We start from the raw sequence: 19,976 nt of genomic DNA, 5'->3' as shown, positions 1-19,976 counted from the left end.
AGTTGCTATAACGCAGGGGGTGGCCGAACTTCATGACGACAGGAACGGCATAGTAGATTTCTTGAATGTTCGAGAGTCGCAAATCAATATTTATACCGTTTCAAAAATAATAAGACATGTTTTCAGTAGAAAGAAACTTTTGAAGTAAATTAATGAGAATTTCGCATTTTATATGTGATTAACATGGTTACATATAAATGCAAATAATTATTATTTGTTCTCTGCCCTCTATTCACAGATATTAAGTCCCAATAAAATATAAATTTTTTATTACAATATTATGAAGCTGAGCGTTCTTTCAGACAGAAAAAGCAAACATTTTCTTTTTTATTTACTTTATTCTCCTCCTTTTATAAATGTTGTTTGATTTTAGTAGAAGTAATCTAAAATCGGAAGATTATGTATTTTTTTTTTTAATACAATCATGTAAAACATTTTTCAATTGAGTGAATTATAAATAATTAAATAAAAAAAAGGAGTGTGTTTTACTTCATTGTACAAAGTAAATGAAGTATTGTAATCATGAAAATTTCCGGCTGCCGTATTTCAACGAAAATACAGTGGATGGACAAAAATATGGAAACACCTTGTGAAATGCATGTTTGAAAAGAAAGATTGATTTTAATGAAATATGTAGGTGACGCTGGCGTTTTTGACTACTGACGCCACTTATACAACTTCGTAAATGTGCTAAACAGTTCAGTTGTTGTCGGACCAAAAGTATATAAATATATGTATATATAGTATATCCACTGTGCTATTCGGCTTAGTGAGCTCAGTTTCTTTATTCTTATATGTTTGTAAATTGTGCATTTTTTTGCTTTAAAAATGATTGAATTATGTTATTCTTATCTTCCGGTTAAGGTTTTTGTGTCTTTAGTAAACCTGCATGTTATAGGTGTAGAATTATCAACAGTTTAAAAGTGGTTTAAGTGTGGCTAAGCCTAAATTTTTTTACCATTGCAACCATATTTGTTTACATTTCAAACTTAGCAGAACAGTGGATTTGTTGCCAATCTACAGAATTTAAACTTCGCAACAACAAAGTAGCCTCTTCTTTTATTATTGCGACTTAAATTATGCTTAATCCTTTCTGAAATCATCATTTTAAGTTATTAAATTATCCCATATATTGACTCAGTATAGCATCCACAACAGTCAGTTTCTACGTCTTCAATGTTTTTTCCCCGAGTATAAAATCTGCTTTCTTGCCTGCTGTCCGAATTGCTTGTTTTTGCGTAGAAACTAATTTTAATTGTTTTTTTTTTTTTTAATCTTAAATTTGATTTAACTGTAATTGGTTTTTATATTTTTCTATATCTTTCAATTTTTATTGAAGATATTTTGAGGTTTCACGTATTTTTGCCTAGTCGCGAAGTGAGAATGGAATTAATTGAATGAGAAATAAATACTATATCTCTAATGAAATTCGATTAAATAAATTTAAATGAAATGCCTATAGGTAAAAATGCCTATAATTAAATATTCCGTACAAGGAAGTCGTGTGGTGTATACATCAGATTATTTGCTTTAAAAGGTGACTGAATTATGTTGTTCTTATCTTTGGGTTAAGGTTTTTGTCCCTTTAGTTAATCTGCATGCAATATTTCTAGAAATATCAACTATTTAAAAGCTGTTTTAAGTGCGTCTAAGCCGAATTTTATTTTAAACCATAGCAGCCATATTTGTTTATATTTGAAAGTTAGCTGAATAGTGAATTAAGTTTCTATACCTTCAGTGTCTTTTCGCCGAGTGGGACCAAAACTAAACTTTCAGTTGTGCACCGAAAAATTTGCCTTCTTGCCTGATGGCCGAATTGCTTGTTTTTGCGTAGAAACTGTAATATTAATTGCAAGAATTGTTTTTTCTAACCGTACGTTGTGTTTTATGTTTTTCGGTATTTTACAATTTTTAATGAATTAATTGACTTAAGGAATATATCTCTAATGAAATTCGGGAAATAAGTTTAAATGAAATGCATCTCAAAATGTGTGTAGGCCGTAGAAGCAAGTCATGTGGTGTCCACACGACATTTTTATTGTAACATATAGCCGAAAATGTTATAACATACAATCGAAAATTTTTGCATAGGTGAAAAAATTATTTTTAGTGCATTTAATTAAGTGCAATGTATTATTATTTTATATAATGTGCTTCCGTTGCTTCTAGTGAAATCAATAAAATAAAGTTTCATCATTGATAATACATTCGCGATCTAAAAAGAGGAATCTCGTTAAAAGTCTGAATTACAAGAAGCTACTTCAAAAAGATGGATTCTTGGAACACGCCTGGACAGGTAGGAAAACAAATGTTAATTCTGGATTCACAGCCTTGAGTGTTGGCAGGCAGAAACAGCTTGGAGCTTATTGGAAAATAAAAAAATAAATGCTTTTGCTCTTCTTGTTTCACATTTTCCCCATTATGAGGCGTTTTCATTATCCACTGTAGCTAATTTGAGGTATGTGGGGAACAAGGACTGGAAATGGTAATGTTACAGTTCATAATTTATGAATAGTTTTTCAATGTACAGTTTTAGTGTTTTGTTATCTTCTGGTTTGCGAATCATCATGTTTTAATTTTGGTAACATTTTAATCGAGGTTAGACGTGTGTGCTATGATATTTTCGAGATACCGCTGAAGTATTATTAAACATGTGTCTTATTTGCGGCTTATATTGGGCAGAAGTGGTGTTCTTTTTACTACCTTGTGCGAAGTAAAGGAAATATTGTAATCGCGAAAAATTTCGGGTATCGTATTTTCTCCATTTCGACTACTCTCGAATTCATTTGAACAATGTTTTTGCTGGACATCTGTACGTACGGACAGAATAAAGGACTGTTTCTGCCAAAAAGAAATGTAAAATAAATTTTAAATGGATTCACGAGAGATTTTTTTTCTCTTGACTTCTGTACGTAGGTATGTATGTATTTATGTCACATAACTCAAAAACGAGTAGCCGTAGAACGTTGATATTTTGCGTATGGGACTGCTATAATATGTAGCTATGCACCTCCATTTTTTGGTTGCAATCGGCCGCACGAAAAATTTACATATATACAACCACTTTGTTGTTCGGCTCTTGAGCATGTAAGGTATTTCTCTCGCCTTCTTAGCATTCCTTCGTCGTGTAGTTGTTAGCACGCTTGGCGTGTATTCCAAAGGTTCGTAATTCGATTCCCAGCGAAGGCGTTTCTTACTTTTCATCACTCCTGCCGTAAAAAACAACCTAATGACTCTACAAACTCGGTGTTTTTTTTATTTTTTTAATTCTTACATGTTGGTAAACAGTTCATTTTTTGCATTAAAAGTGATTGAATTATGTGTTGTTCCAATGAAGGTTTTTGCGCCTTTAGTTAATCACCATGCAGTAATTGTAGAATTAAAAGTTTTTTTTAAAACTAGAACTAAGCCTAATGAAGTCGCCATTTGTTTACGTATTAAACTCTTAGTAGAATAGTGAATTAAGTCACTTTCTGCCCCAAATTCAGCGTCTTTGTGCCGAATGGGACAAAAAGCAAACGTTTAGTTTCGTGCACCTAAAAATATGTCATTCTGCCTGCTGGACGAATTGCTTTTTATTTTTGCGTAGAAACTGTAATTTTAATTGTAAAAAAAAATTTTTTTAACTATATTTGCTGTTTTATGTTTATCTGTATTTTACAATTTTTATTGAAGATAATGCCTTTAGAATATGTATTTCATTACAATTCCAAAAACAAACACGGTGATTGGGTGAAGTATTTCTATTTGTAAGCAAGATGGTGATTACGCTTTCAGAATGGATTCGTTCGCCGTTGCGGATGCACCAATGGCATGAAACGGCTTGGGCATGCGCAATCCTCCAGGCGTCACAGTTGTTTTCGCTATTAGACAGGGTCAAAAGACAAGTCTAAAGAGACATATGTGTGGCTTCGCAATTAAGTGCGTGTCTCCCATGCGAGATAACATAGGTTCGAATCCTAGTCTTTTGAAATTCAGGGAAAATGTATTATTAATAATGTATTAGTAATGAAATCAATTAAAATTGAATAAATATAAATAATGAGATGCTCAATTAAAATAATGCTAGATTAAATAAATATATATTAAATAAGAAAAACAATAAAGGAAAATTAATTAAAATTGATTGCTAAAAATGGTCGTTGCCAGAAAAATAAAACTTAAAATTTGCCACAAAATAAAAGCGAAACTTTGGGAAATATTACGTCATTCCTATACATCTACGTTACTTCCGTTTCTTATGTGATCCAAGATGTTGATGGCCACGCCGCGTTTCTGTGACGTAACTTCTGTTATACAGTTACCGTGCCTTACTACTAATGGTAAACTCTTTTGCCTAAATATAAAGTGTTCAGATTAAAGTTCTTTTCCTCTCATACCGACGAAAACATCTGTAGATTTGTCTTCTAAATAAAGAAAAATGTTTAAATTTATCAATGTAAAATATTTCAGTAAGTTCAACCAACGAATTTTTCATTTGAGTCGTAATATTTTGAATTTCATGCTGCGAGAAGAGATAACTGCAGAGAATAAATCCATTCTTGCCAAGTTTCGATATTAAAAGGCCATAAAATGCATTTTAGTTTTTATTCGTAAAAGTTTTTTTTATGAGTTTATTGTTTGTTACTTGCTGTAAGTTTATTTTAGAAATAAATAATTTTTTCCTTTTTTTTTTATGTAGCTGATACCTTGCCTTTACTGAAGCCTTGATGACAGGGAAAATTGAAACTGGTAAGTGTCATTTCTTGGTAGTGAATTTTGTAACAAATTTCAAAATAGTTTACTGTTGCGTCCATTATCTGTTGATTCAGCATCCGCGGTTTCATCTACACTGAAGTGACAAAAGTCATGGGATACCTCGTAATATTTTGTCGGTCCTCCTTTTGCCCGGCGAAGTGCAGCAACTCGACGTGGCATGGACTCAACTAGTCGTTGGAAGTCCCCTGCAGGAATATTGAGCCATGCTGCCTCTATAGACGTCCATAATTGTGAAAGTGTTGACGGTGCAGGGTTTTGGGTACGAACTGACCTCTCGATGATGCCCCATAAATGTTCGATGGGATTCATGTCGGGCGATCTAGGTGGCCAGATCATTCGCTGGAATTGTCCAGGATGTTCTTTTAACCAATCGCGAACAATTGTGGCCCGGTGACATGGCGCATTGTCATCCATAAAAATTCCATCGTTGTTTGAGTACGTGAAGTCCACGAATGGCTGTAAGTGATCTCCAAGTAGCTAAAGGTATCCATTTCCAGTCAATGATCGGTTCAGTTGCACCAGAGGACCGAGTCCATGCCATGTACAAACAGTCCAGACCATTATTCAACCACCACCAGCTTGAACAGTGCCTTGTTGACAACTTGGGTCCATGGCTTCGTGGGGTCTGCGCCACACTCGAACCCTACCATCAGCTCTTACCAGCTGAAATCGTGACTCATCTGACCAAGCCACGGTTTTCCATTCGTTTAGGGACCAACCGATATGCTCACGAGCCCACGAGAGTCGCTGCAGGCGATGTCGTGCTGTCAGTAAAGGCACTCAAGTCGGTCTTCTGCTGGCATAGCCCAAGGAAGACATGTCTCTGAACATTGACAACTCTACGCAGACGTCGCTGCTCTCGGTCGTTAAGTGCAGGTGGTCAGCCGCTGCGCTGTCCATGGTGGGATGTTATGCCTGAAATTAGATACTCTCGGCACACTCTTGACACTGTGGATCTCGGAATGTTGAATTCCCTAACGATATCCGAAATGGAATGACTCATGCGTCTAGCTCCAACTACCATTCCGCGTTCAAAGTCTGTTAATTCTCGTCGTGCGGCCATAATCACGTCAAAGCCTTTTCACATGAATAACTTGAACACAAATGAAAGCCGTGCCAAAGCACTTCGCATTTATACATTTTCTACGCGATACTACTGCCATCTGTATATTTGATTATTGATATCCCATGACTTTTGTCACTTCAGTGTATATTGCGGCTGAGATGCAAGACTGTAGCTGGACAGTGGGGCGCAACATAACCAGAATACATTAGCTTAATAAAAATGGTAAATTCTATCATTCTACAAAACTGTTCGCTTGTTTCGGATTGTTGTAACCAAATTCGGGAAGGAAAATGCCCATCGTAAAACTTCATGTATATTCTCAGGTTAAAGATAGCCCTAGACTTTGAGATCATTTTTAGATTTGGTGCTTTAAATATATGAAGAGGGAATCGTGACTATTAGTACTCGGAAAATATTTCTCTTTGTTCCTGTTCATGCACTTCTGCAGTAAATTTATTTTCGCTCATTAGCATCATGTTATCGCGGGTTTAATGCTCCGGAAAGTTTTTATTTACCCCAAAATGGCTGATGAAGGCTGTATTGCTGACTGTTTCAGCGTGTTTATCGTATATATTCGACGAGTGTAAACGTGTCTTTGGAACAGTCATGTGTAATAGTCCTTACTGGCGATAAATTGTGTTTTGATTCTTCATCAAGTGTTATCAATTATTATTCCAAATCGTCGAACCCGTAGAACGCAACAATATTTAAAAACAGCATATTTTTAGAATTTTCGGTAGACAGTTTCGCGCGCTGGAGATAAAAATGTTTTTATTCCATACAGTTGCCAGTGCTCACATTGAAATTGTTGAGTTTTTAAATAAAAATTTAGATAAAGTTTTGCAAAATATGAAGTAGACAATAAAACAAATTCCAAATTCGTGTTTCCAGGTGCCCTTGTTCGATGAATGACTATGTTATTCAAAATTTGTCCAGGTCCGTTGTTTTTTCGCAGTGCGAGAGACATACATGCAGATTCTTCATTACTTAATTTCTTTGAATATAATACAGGGCAATAATATTTGGTGGCAACAATTTGAAAAGTGATTTGGACATTTAAAGTCATTCGATGCAAAATGCGGTTTCGAAACTAATAGCTCCGCCCATTTGGACTAAAAGAAGAATTTTTGGCTGAAGGTATTTGTGATTCGTTATATCCGACTTTCATGCATTTGGAAATACGCTGGAACCATATAAATTCACATTAATTGTGTAAGAAATTCGTCGAGACGAAAAAGTTCGCTCCTATCCGTAAGTTCATTATAAATAATTTCGCTGTAGCGGGGTTTGACTATATATGGCTAAAATTTTTGAAATGTCTTAAACAGCCCTATTCTTTCGGCCTTATAATGCCTTATTCTTTCGGTGTCACTAATATTTTGGTCTTGTGATTAAAAATTAAAGCATTACATTAAAATCTCAACACAATTTTATGGAACAATAGTGTGTAAATGACATATATAAAATGATAACATCAAATTAAATTTCTGTGTAAACTTCTCACAATTTTATTTTTAATTAGATCTGATTATAAATGGGAAGACTAAGAACATTATTATTAGTGTTGTATTCTATGGGTTCGTAGATTTAGAGTGATTGATGACAAGACTTGATGAAGAATAAAAACACAATTTATGCGTCAGTATAACGCTATAACTATCACGCTATAACGGTGAAGACACCTTCACGGCAAAGCACTAAAGTACAGCTCCCGACTTAATCGATCTCTGTCGAGCTAGTCTCTGAACTAACATACTCTCTGTCTCCCGCGTACAGATAGGCTATATGTAGTTTTTACCTACCTTCAAGAATATTCTCGAGAAAACCGCAAAAAAGTCTTTCTAGAATGTTCTCTCTCCGCCTATGTCATACACCAGTTTTATCGCCGAGTATCGTCAAATGGGCGATTTCGCACCAAATGGTGGCAACCCTGTCTTTTTCTGTCACTTTCTGGCAACCCTAACCCCGCTTTGCGGGGAAGCTATCTTACCGCATTTGGCAACAGTAGTATATTTTAATGCATTTAACTAACCTGTGTAAATTTTAAAAAATAAATTATTTGTAGTTTTTATTTATAGCAAAACGTAGACGATTTTTTAATGGTAATTCTCTGGAGCTTGAGACAAACATCCACGTATCCTAATGCAGTGAAAGTGAACAAACACGATAAGTCTCCTTATGTGCATTGAAGGAGGCTGGCGAAGGGTTGCAGACATTCATTAGATTTGCCGCGAAATATTAGCACATAACATTATGAATCTTCATTGCATTTGCAGCGAATTTTTAAAACCACGACGGCAGTCTTATAATCTGAAAGACATTCGAAGTTATATGCCATCAGACTAGAAAATTTGTAACTTTCATGTGGTAAGTCGTAAATAATCTGTACGATTTTCAGCATTGTTTATTTTATTGTGATCGATAGATCGAAAACACAATTAGCAAATTTCGGATGCTGCAGTTTCTGTTGATGATCACAAAACATGAGAAAATAAGTTTGAGAAATGTATATTCAAGTATCCAATCGTCTAGGTCTGGTTGCTGCCAGTTAAAAGAAATTTTATTGTACTTCTTTGGTTAAAAATTTCGATTTCATAGTAATAAATAATAATGTTACGAATTTTGTAGATAGATGATTTTAGTGCAATTATATGTTGTTGTATTTTCCTGTGTAATGTAACACGAGAAATCGAGAAAGAGAAGCTATGCCGGAAAAGTAAGAATACAGGGGTAAACATGTTTAACATTCAATAAATGGGTATCTCGGTAATTTGGCGAGAAATCGCCCAGATTCGCCAAACTTGGTGACCATTTTGCGCACATTTTGGTTTATTCTGTCCTGTCCTTGTAACACCTTAATACGTATTGTAATTGAATAAATGTAATTGATTAATAATTTGCTGATAATTAGCTGTAACTGTAATTCAACCCTCTTATTGCATTCCAGTTATCTCGAAAAGGAGAAAGTATTAGAAATATCTCCGCGGCGGGGTGAAAACTATAAAAGGCCGATGAGATCATCTGATCTCAGTTGTAGTAGTTGCTGTTAGATGTTAGCTTGGCGTGAGTTCGGAGCACTGAGATATAGCTTTCTCTTTAACTCCGCTCTGCATTGCGTTGTGTTTAACGTTCATAGTAGTTTGAAATGTAACTACTGATTGTACTCTGTGATATTGTGAAGAGTTGTACGATTATCTTTGTGAAAAGTACTAAAACTTTGAAGTGTTTATTTAGATAAAATTAATTTTATTAACCGATCTTCGGACCTGTGTGCATTCAATTTATTACGAACGCACGCAACATCAATAATAATAAGCACCTAAGTAAACCAGTGTTATTTTGGCAAACATGGCATCGAAATTCAACATACTAAAGTAAATTAAAAAAATAATTAATTTTAAACAATAACGTTTCTTATAGGTTAGTTGATTGTTTCATATTTTTTACTTGAACATATATGCATACATAATGTATTTTTTATATGTGAATTTCATTTAATGTTTGCTTTATTATAATTCTTATATGGTTAAATATGTTTTGTAAGCAAGGGCATTCATATATCTCTTGAGGACTTTATAACATAAAAATCGGTATACGTATAGGTTACAGCCGAAAACATCGCGGCAAAAACATTGCGCACGAAAACGTCGCGTAGAAAACAACGCAAGGCGAAAGCGTCGTGATACAAAACATCGTGGGAGAAAACATCGCAAAGAGAAAACATCGTGATACAAAATATCGTCGTCCAAAATAAAGCGGTTCAAAAATTCGTTAAAAACATCGTCGTCGAAAATATCGTGGTAAAAAATAAAGTATCGCATGACTATAACATCGCAGACATGCTTTTTTCAGGCTTTAATAATTGTAAATGGATATTTCCATAATGCTTTGTTAGCGCAAGATGGAAAGAAGGATAATTTTTGCTTTCATATTTTTTATTAACTAATAAATTTTTGCTGAAAAAGTAAGAAGGAAATTTAAGCATAGGAAACTTATAGCATTTAATGGAATTTTAAACGGACATAGTTAACTAACAAAGGTCATTATTAACTCTTTTTTTTATAAAGTTTTTACTGGTAACTTTTTATTAAAAGTATAATCTAAAAATGTTTAGAAATAGTAACTGCATGACCTTATCTATAAAAAATTGCTACTTATGAGATTATTTTCTTCACTATTGTCAATTTAATACTCTTATAATGAAAATTATTTCTTGTTCTGCTTCAGTTTATTCTTAAGTTTCCATCTTACTTTTTCAGCAAAAATTTATTAGTTAATAAAAAATATGAAAGTAAAAATTATCTTTCTTTCCATCTCGCTCTCACAAATCATTATGGGAATATCCATTTACAATTATTAAAGCCTGAAAAAAGCAGGTCTGCGATGTTATCGTCCTGCGATGATTTGTCGATACTTTATTTTTTACCGCGATATTTTCGACGACGATGTTTTTAAACTGCGAAGTTTTTGAACCGCATTATTTTCGACGACGATTTTTGTACCACGATGTTTTAGAACTGCGATGTTTTCTCTTTGCGATGTTTTCTCCCACGATGTTTTGTAGCGCATTTTCGCCCGCGATGTTATCGGCGGACACCATACGTATATGTAAAGGTGCAAAGGAATGGGCATCAAAGATGCCAAGAAATTCAGCTTCTGGTCTTCTTCATTAAGATGAAAAATAGTAAGCAAAATGTATACTTTTTTAGATAATTACCTTGTGTTGTCTTTGATTCTAAGCATTTAAATACCGGGAACAAAAGCTGGTCGCGCCGCTATGAAATTTTTAATTGAGCAATTTCTTGTTACTGACTTTACATTGGTTTCATACAAATATTGCTCGCATTTGGAAAGACTTGCCTTTCGATAAACAAAGAATTTTTCTGTAAAACAAGTTTTAGTACAAGATTGAATTTTGCCAAATTTTGGCATGTAAAGTTTAATGTCTCGCCTAACTGGGATTGTTGTGGTTAGCGACGCTGATTGCTGTACCGAAGGGCCCGGTTTCGAATTCCGGAGAGGTCATGGGTGTAAATGTTAATGTAGTCTCGGTAGTGCGAGCGTGCCCCCAGGGTGCTGCATCAAAACTGGGGGGGGGCGGAACTGAGCAAAGTCATAATGTCACCTGTGTGGTACTCAAAGCTCTTGCCAACGACAGGCTTATCTTGCGTTCCTTCCCACAGTGAATTTCGCGGGCTTATTCTGATGTTATGTTACTGTGAGACAAGTGAGGTAAGTCACAACAACAAGCTTATGTATGAAGTGAATTTTGAACTATAAGGTCTTGCTGATATTCAAAAAATAAATCTTTTGAATGTAAGACCAGAATAATTAGTTTTTTCTATCAAATGTGCTACAAATTGAAGGAGAGAGTTTGGAAATGGCAAAATTCGCATTTACCTTGACTTTCAGTCTTTTGTTTTCATGCTGATGTAAGATTCTGCTCTAGAATTGACTGGTTTGGCTGATGTCTTTTGTTTTCGCGTTTTACGCAAGAGTTGAATAATCAAAATAAAAAAAGTAAGAGGTCTTATTCCTTTCTCTGTTTTTCTCCCACCGCTTCCGCGAATTCATGAATGAAGGCTGTTGGCTGCGTGCCCAAGCTAATTTCGAGCCGTAATAATGAATTAAAAGAAGGGAATCAGTGCGAATCTTTTTTACTCACTCAAAGGGGTATGCCTGGCCTTTTTATTTTAGTAGCCAATTCATTTTAGAGAGCAATTTTTACAGCGCGGTTCGATCTCGAGTGAATTCGTCAGACGTCGCATTGCGTAATGGGAAGCTTTTATTTAGCTCACTCATGGTATTAAAAGCCGTTATGGCCTAAAGTTTTGGATCGATTTTTATTCGTCATAAGCTGTCGAACTCAAATTTTGCTCACTTTAAGAGTTTGTGGATGACAGTGCAATGTGGTGAAGCGATATTTTTCAGAATTCGATCGAGTTTTATTTATTTATTTATTTTATTTATTATCGTTTCAACAAAACGATTTTTAGTATACATCTTCGTTTAGCGCAAACTAAAAATTTCAGAATTGTACTGTTTAAAACATGGGATTGAGCAGAAATAGTTCTTTTTGGAATGACATTTGTGTTGTCATTTCTAATTTTTTTTTTTTTTTTTCGAATTTTCTGAAACTTTGCCAAATTTGTCGAGTATCTGTCGTTTATTATTTTTAAGTTTCAACTCCTACAAATGCGTCAGTTACAGAGTTTTTAAATTTGGACAGACTATAAAACAAATATTTTGCCGTTTTAAAGCAGTAGTGATCAAAAGTATTAATTAGGCGATTTTCTGTAATTTTTGAAACAAACATATTGTATGAAGCAAAAGGGCAAAACGTATCAGTTCCTTTTTGGCGAATTCTTCGAAACATACTTTCAAGGTTAAGAAGTCATCGCGTTATATTTCTTGCCTTTGTATAAACTCACTCCATGCTGCAAAGATATTAAGCGTACTATAGAAGTCTTCTTCTATTTTATAAGTGCTTTTTCTCTTTCCTCCTTTTTACTTTCTTGTACGGAGAATTGTAATCGCGAAAAATATCGGGCATCGTATTTCAACGAAAATATCCATTTTTACCGCTCTCGATACCATTTGAACGATGTTTTTGCGTGACATCTGTACGTACGTACAAAATAATGAACTCTTTCGCTCAAACGATTTGTCAAATAGATTTAAAATGGATTCAGAATACATTTTTACCCTGACATTTGTACGTACGTATGTATCTCGCATAACTTAAAAAACGAATAGTCTCAAGAACGTTAAAATTTTGTATATGTGACTATTATAACATGTACATATGCACCTTCCTTTCTGGTTGCATTCGGCCGCATTATAAGTATATAAATATATGATCTACTCTGTTACTCAGATCGGTGAGCAAAGTTTTTTTATTCTTCTATGTTGGTAAATGGTGCCTTTTTTTTTTTTTTTGCTTTAAAAAGTGATTGAATTACTGTAAAGGCCCTTATTTTCGCGGGTCGTAATTTTCGCGAAAATGAATATATCGGTGATTTCGCGAGATGAAAATTTCGCGAATTTTATACGAACAGAACCGAAAGTTGAAGAATTTCAAAAGTACCTAAGTAGAGTAACGTTGAGAACGTTGGGGGGGGGATTTCGTGAGGCTTTAATTTTTGCGATTACGACGGGCTCGCGAAAATAAGGGCCTTTACAGTATATTGTTCGTATGCTCCGGTTAAGGTTTTTATGTCTTTAGTTAATCTGCATGCAATACTTAATAATAATTATCACCAATTTAAATCTTGTTTAAGTTGCAGTAAACCTAATGATGCCGTCACTTGTTTACATACGAAACTTTGTAGCATAGTGAATTAGATCAGTTTCTGCACCAACTTCAGTGTCTTTTTGCGGAATGGGACCAAAAGTTTTGGGCACAGAAAAATCTTTCTTTCTGCCTAAATTTAACTAATTTAAACTCAAATTTTAATTGTAGCATTTCTTTTAAAACTGTATTTAGTGTTTTAGTTTTTTCTGTATTTTATAATTTTTAATGAAGCTATTTTGAGGGCTTATGCATTTTTTCCTTGCCAGGAAGTGAGAACTGAATTGATTGAATGAGAAATGTATCCATAGAGAAATTTGGTGAAATAAGTTCAAATGAAATGTAGCAAAAAATGTACATTATTTAATATGCCGTACAAGGAAGTCATGTGGTGCCCACATCAGATTTTTTATAAATTGATTTTGCATTTACATTCATTTCATTTAATTAATCTGAAAGAATCTTGATTCGTGTCACACAACTTCCTTGTACATCTTATTAAATTATGTACAGTTTTTGCTGCATTCTGTTTAAGTTTTATTTCCTCGAATTTTATTAGAAATATAATTCTTATTCAATCACTTTACTTCTCACTTCCTGGCAAGGCAAAAATACATAAAACTCAAAACAACTTCAATAAAAATTGTAAAATACAGAAAAACGTAAAACACATAAAATACAGAAAATACAGTTAAATGTGCACAAAATACAGTTAAAACAATTTTTACAATTAAAATTAAATTTTCTACGCAAAAAACAAGCAATTCGGCCAGCAGGCAGAAAAACAGATTTTTCGGTACACAAAACTGAAAGTTTACTTTTGGTCCCAGTTGTCAGAAAGACATTAAAGTTGGTGGAGAAACTGACTTAATTCTCTATTCTACTAAGAGTTTCAAATGCAAGCAAAATGGCAGCTTCGCTAGGCTTAGTAGTATTTGAACAACTTTTAAATTGTTGATAATTGTACAACTACTGCATGCAGATTTAATTCTACAGCTACTGCATGCAGTTTAAGTAAAGGCATAAAAACCTTAACTGGAGCATAAGAGCAACATAATTCAGTCACCTTTAAAGCAAGAAATGCACAATTTACCTACATATAAAAATAAAAAAACTGAGCTCATTGAGCGTATATATATAGTTGTATGATCTTAAATTCACTTAGTGCGAATATATATATATATATTTGCTGCGGCCGATTGCAACAAAAAAGTAGAGGTGCACATTTACATGCTATAGCTGGCCCACATACAAAATTGCAGGCTTCTGAGGCTACTTGTTTTTGAGTTATGCTAGATATATACATAAGTATTAACAGACATCACGAAAAGTCTCTTCTGAAATCATTTTACAATCCATTTTGGGAAAAGAGTCCTTTAGTTTGTCCGTACATGCGGATATCACGGAGAAACATATTTTCATTGAAATATGATACTCGAAATTTTTAGTCGTTACAATACATACTTTACTTCCCGCAAAACAGAAAAAACAAAACAGTTTAAGAATTCTTTAGCATTTAAAATTATTAGCAATGGAATCTGTGACGTTATTTTAAATTTTTCCATTTCATAAATCTATGTACATTTTTCTCCGTATTTCTTATAAAATATTATTTTCTTAAATTTATTATGGTGCATAATATTATATTCTTTTAAGGGACTTTAACATTCAAAAATGTATGGGTTGTAAAGAATAATTTTTTAGGTTATGAAACAAACTCTTCACCATCTTTTAAAGCAAGAATAATAAAAAAATTAAGTAGTGATTATCTAAAACTTTGAAAAAAGTATCTGTGTTTTTTAGAAGTTTTTATTTATCTCACTCGTGGTGTTTGTCACAATGATCTTGGCTGATTTAGAAGCTTCGCAATACCCACAGTTGCGGGGGCCCCAAATTTCGAGCGCTGCCTTGCAATTTGTTTTGGTATTAGATTTACTGTGGATCTGCATAATAAGTATTACAAATTATATTGCGACACTTTGTGGGAGAAATGAAAGGTGAATGAATGTGGACAGTTTAAGTGGGAATTAATAAACATAAATGCTATTTCTCACTGGAACAGTATTTCTGTATTTTAAATTCTCCAAATGAAAGTTGTTAATTGCTAAGGCTGTGACAGTTTGATTACTTGTAATACCTTGGTGGAAAAATGCCCTGTAGCAACTGCTATCCTTTCTTTTAGTCTGGAATTCATGAATACTTAAATGCCTTTATTTAGAAGAGTAGAAGAGGGTTTGGGGTTGCTGCATACGATGTACGGAGGAGTAGGAAAAGTATGCAAATGTATGCGGACACATGGTGACCCGAAGACGTAGGAGGCCTTATGTTAGCTGTGTATCTGCCTGGCATATATCTTAAATGGAAACATTCTAGATAGAAACATGGTTGATTTTACACCTACTAATATTTTATATCTCTGAAGCCAACCTGGCGAATCATTATTTATTATACTTTGCTTTCATCACCGCATGTTTATCAATACATGACAACTTTTGAGTAGTGACTCATGCAGCGATACCCCAAAAATTTTTTTATATTAGTACAAAAATTATGATAACCTATTATGTTGACCTTCCGCTTGGCAATGATTACAGATTTAAGTTAAATGTACTGAGAAATACTGACAAGGAAATATTTAATAAAAATTTCTTTTCATATGTTAAAAATAGATTTTGTTAATGATAGTCATAGACCAAAAGATTACATTTAGTGCTATTTGAATTAAGAATAACTGATTTGTTTTTCATATAAACGCAGAACCGGAGCCAGAGCTCGTATGGCTGCACCGGGCGGCAGAATTTAGGGAAGCCAAGATTTTTGGAATTTAGAGAAGCACCGAGCAACAAAATTAAAAGGTGAAAGTATTTTTAGAATTTAGAAAAAAGCACTGGTATCCAAAATTTAGGGGCATTAAAATTTAGAACTTAGGGAGGCGTTTGGTAGCTGAATTTATGTCCCGCCGAGATTGCATCAGGCAGTAAGATATGCCCTCCTCGATAAACCTTAAGTACATGTGAGAATTTATTTATTCAGGATTCGAAAAAGCTTTAATAGCATGTGCAATAAATAGACCTAAGTATAATAAATAACTAAAGTAATACAATTAGGCTTAATTGTCTCAGCATGCGATAAAAGCAAGACAAAATTTACCGGAACAACTTGTGTTTCGTCCCCAATCTCATGATATATAGCCGATAATGTATAGCAGATTCTATTAAGCTAGGCTAAAATTATACTTAACTGATTTCAAGGAATTTCAGCCAATATAGCTGATTGTGCTGTTCCTTAACTTTTTGATTTGAACCAAGCTTAATTATTTTTTGCAGGCTGTTTTTAATTACAACAATTTGATGAAAATTAAACTTTCGATCATGTCGATAAGAGTTTCTAATTTTGGAGCTGCAACAGGATCTACAAAGCGAAAGCATGTTTTGGTGTCCATTAAACAAAAAGTGGAATTGCGTCAAAGAATGGATAAAGGTATATCCGTCTTAAAAAAATTATACGAAGAATATGGCACTGGAAAGTTAACTGTATATGACACAAGAAAACAGAAAAAGGAACTTTTTGAATTTTTTGTCGATTCCGACACCCCACTCGCAATGAATAATAAAAAAATTATTCGCTATGCTAAAATTGAAGATCATGACAAAGTCTGACAGGTCGCAGTGAGGGCTGCCATTGACAGGTCAAATGCTAATGGCGCAAGCTAAAATATTTCACTAAGAAATTAATTTAAAAACTGAGTGCGCATATTTGTCAGGTTGGTTAGCCAAATTTAAAAATTGCCATGGTATAAGAATTTCAGGTAAAAAAGCTTCAACTGATACTGAAGCTGCTGAACGATTTGCCGATTAATTCATTGAACTTATTTATGTTGACTTTAGTTTTCCGTATGCAAACTTTGATCGGAGGTCAATCGGCAGTAAGGTAACATGGTTGCCGCTGATTGTCCGATGACGTCAAGATTGGCGGGTTAGCCTAGTATGTATATATGTACGCTGGGTATCGACGAATGTGTGTGTTCTGAGTTAGCATTATGTGCTAGTTTTCTTTCCCTCAAATGGTTTTAAATGTAAAGGCTACAGTGTTAGCTTATTTTAGTCTTAGCTTTATTTAAGGGAAGCAAAATACTCTTTGATAGAGATCCCCACTGCTAATAATTTAAAGTTATCTCCAAACAAATTTACAACGCTGATGAAACTGTTCCTTGCTAATAATATGCACCACAAAATACCTTGGCAACCTCTAGAGAAAATGCTCCAACTCTTATGTCAAACATTCCAAAGCAAGACTAACAATTTTAGCATGCTCAAATGTGGTAGGAGCGTACCATTGTACACTTTTCGTAATCCGAAAAAACACACGATCTGGAGCATTTAAAGGAGTAAAAACTTTCCCATTATATATCATGTAAATATAAGAACATGGACGGCATATTTCACGAGTGCACATCTGTGTAGCCACCGAGGGAGTGGTTTCTTGGATGGACCAATGGGCATCCTGTAATATTTCTGTCCTGTCACATGACCTTTCGCATGCTTTAAGATTTAAGCAAGATGGTTGAAAATATTCTGCCACGCAATTTTCTGTACAAAATTAATTAAAGCATCGTTGATTTCTTCTGAAACTTTTCATTGTGAAATTGGATCAAATATAAGCAATTGTAAAGATTTCACTACCTGGTTGAAGGAATTTGAAATAAATACAAACAAATATTGGATACTCCGGGAAAATTTCCATGTGAAATATTACTTAATAAGTGGTAAATAAGATGAAAAGAATATGTGATAACATCTGAGCCCAAATGATATCTTTACATAAAACTATGCATATGAGAAAATATTTATATCAATTATATATGTAAATAGAAGTCAGTAATTTTTATTGCCGTCTATATGAAAAAGATGTTATAATAACCAATGCTGAATTTTATTCAAAGTGAACTTTACTAATTTGGATTCGTATATATTTAGTGTGTTAAATTTCACGTTTAATAAATGCTCACTCTTACATGTACTGTCTACACAATTAAAAAATATTGATCAAGCTGAACAAATTTATCTTATTCACAATGAATATATTCAATTTACTCATGCTGTTAACTTTTAATGTTAACAATGGATATAATCAGATCCTAGCCAATATTACTCTGAATCTTACACTTTAAAAATAAAAAGAATGCAAGCACTGAAATAAGAAACACTAGATTCATTGTAACACTTCCAGTCCTTCTCAGCAGAATTAAAAAAAAATTGTACACTTGAATTCTCTTAATTCACAGGTGTTAGTTAATGCATAATATTTGAGGCTAATTGTAGCTTGAGTCAATTTCGCAATGTAACGAGCGATAATATACTGTGAACATCAATCCAAATAGTAATGCATGATAAAAATCGCAAAAGTGAAATGTCAGCGATTAATTAAACTCATAAAACGAAAGCAGTACGAAATTTCTGCTATTACGCCATACATTTATAACTGCGGAACAAATACAAATTAAAACGTAAACACTCATAGGCTTGATTAATACGCTCACAGGCTTGAAGATTTAGCATCACAAGAGCAATAGAAGCTCATTGGTCCATTTTCAAAACCCCTCCCTCAGTGGCTACGCTGATGTGCACTTGTAAAATATGCACACGGAAGACACAACTGTTAATGAATGATTCTTTTGAAAATCATTTCAGACCCGAGGCTCGGCAGAATTCGGTTGGTTTACTTGATGACGCAAAAATTGTCCTGATTGTAAACAACTGTTCAGCTCATACTTCTCTTAAGGTTTTAGTGAAAGATAATGTATCCATATTATTCTTTCCTCCAAATTGTACGTCAATCATTCAGCCTATGGATATCGGAATAGTGCGCGTGCGGAAATGCAAATATAAAGTAGAATTTTTTAAATCCATCTTAAAATTCTTGAGCAATGAAGAGATTTTGAAATATTTTAGTTTAAAATCTGCTATGTGGAGCATCGCAAGATCATGGGAGGTGTCTCCAGATACTTTAAAAAAATGCTTGATATAATTTATGGACAGCTGGTATTTTTTATGGTGAGGTTGATGAAATGTTGATTCGTGGTAGCCGTGAATGTGAAGCTTCTCAGATATCGCAAACTAAAGGTTAAATTTTCCAATAAATGGATTTTTTTAAAGAAATCTAGAAAAGTGGTAATAAATGAAGATACTATAAACAGAAATTTTTCATTGCGATGACAGTGCCCGAATTATCAATGAATTAACGGACGGCGAAATCTGTAGTATGGAATTCTCGACAGAGGATTTACAGGGCTTGAACAATGGAACTTTGTAACTGAATGAGAAATTGTCTATCTACAGAATTAAAGAGAAAATATTAGCACAAAAAAGCAACTTAAGTAACTTACATTGAAAAAAAAAAAGGTCTGATAAAGTAAATAAATATTAAGCTTTTTTTTTTTTTTTTTCCTTTGTAAATTTTGTTACACTTTAGATCCTAAATGCTTCATTATTTCATAAATCATGATTTCATATTTTTAGTTTTATAATTTCTACATGCCACCATACTAGATTTAAATTCATGATCTAATATCTGGAAAAATCCCAAATCTGGAATGGCTGAAATCCCTACAAGTTCGGATCTCGGACTTTGTACTGTATGCAATACATTTTTATTGAAATTTGTGAGTGATTCTTTTTTGATAAAATTGTTCAGCAGAGTAAAATTCTGTGCAGTTTTAAAATTTAATGTTTAGTGCTCCCTTTAGGCATTTTTCTGGTACATTTAAAAGGCTATAGATGAAGGCTGGCTGCATAGCGGCTAGTGAAATTATAAAGTAATTGTTTATCAACAAAAAATATAAAATAAGGAAAGGATGGTCAG

At 33.7% G+C, this 19,976-nt stretch overlaps 1 protein-coding gene across 2 annotated transcripts in view; it reads left to right on the top strand.

Moving 5' to 3' along the window:
* The window catches only part of ERR (estrogen-related receptor), a 169,014-nt gene that overhangs the window by 48,051 nt on the left and 100,987 nt on the right, over positions 1-19,976 (top strand). For both annotated transcript variants that reach the window (XM_035358148.2, XM_035358146.2), the window contains exon 2: positions 4,682-4,731. Coding sequence is in view for 1 of the 2 variants with exons in the window: in XM_035358146.2 (XP_035214037.1) it covers positions 4,710-4,731 (22 nt within the window). In the remaining variant the exon portion in view is untranslated. The remainder of the gene's footprint in view (positions 1-4,681; positions 4,732-19,976) is intronic.

This window comes from Stegodyphus dumicola, chromosome 12 (assembly GCF_044657685.1).
Source record: "Stegodyphus dumicola isolate Sdum_Otavi_A_Nest chromosome 12, ASM4465768v1".
In the NCBI taxonomy this organism is placed as follows: Eukaryota; Metazoa; Arthropoda; class Arachnida; order Araneae; family Eresidae; genus Stegodyphus; species Stegodyphus dumicola.
The sequence above is the reverse complement of the archived record's forward strand: the minus strand, read 5'-3'. Positions and strand labels throughout refer to the sequence as shown.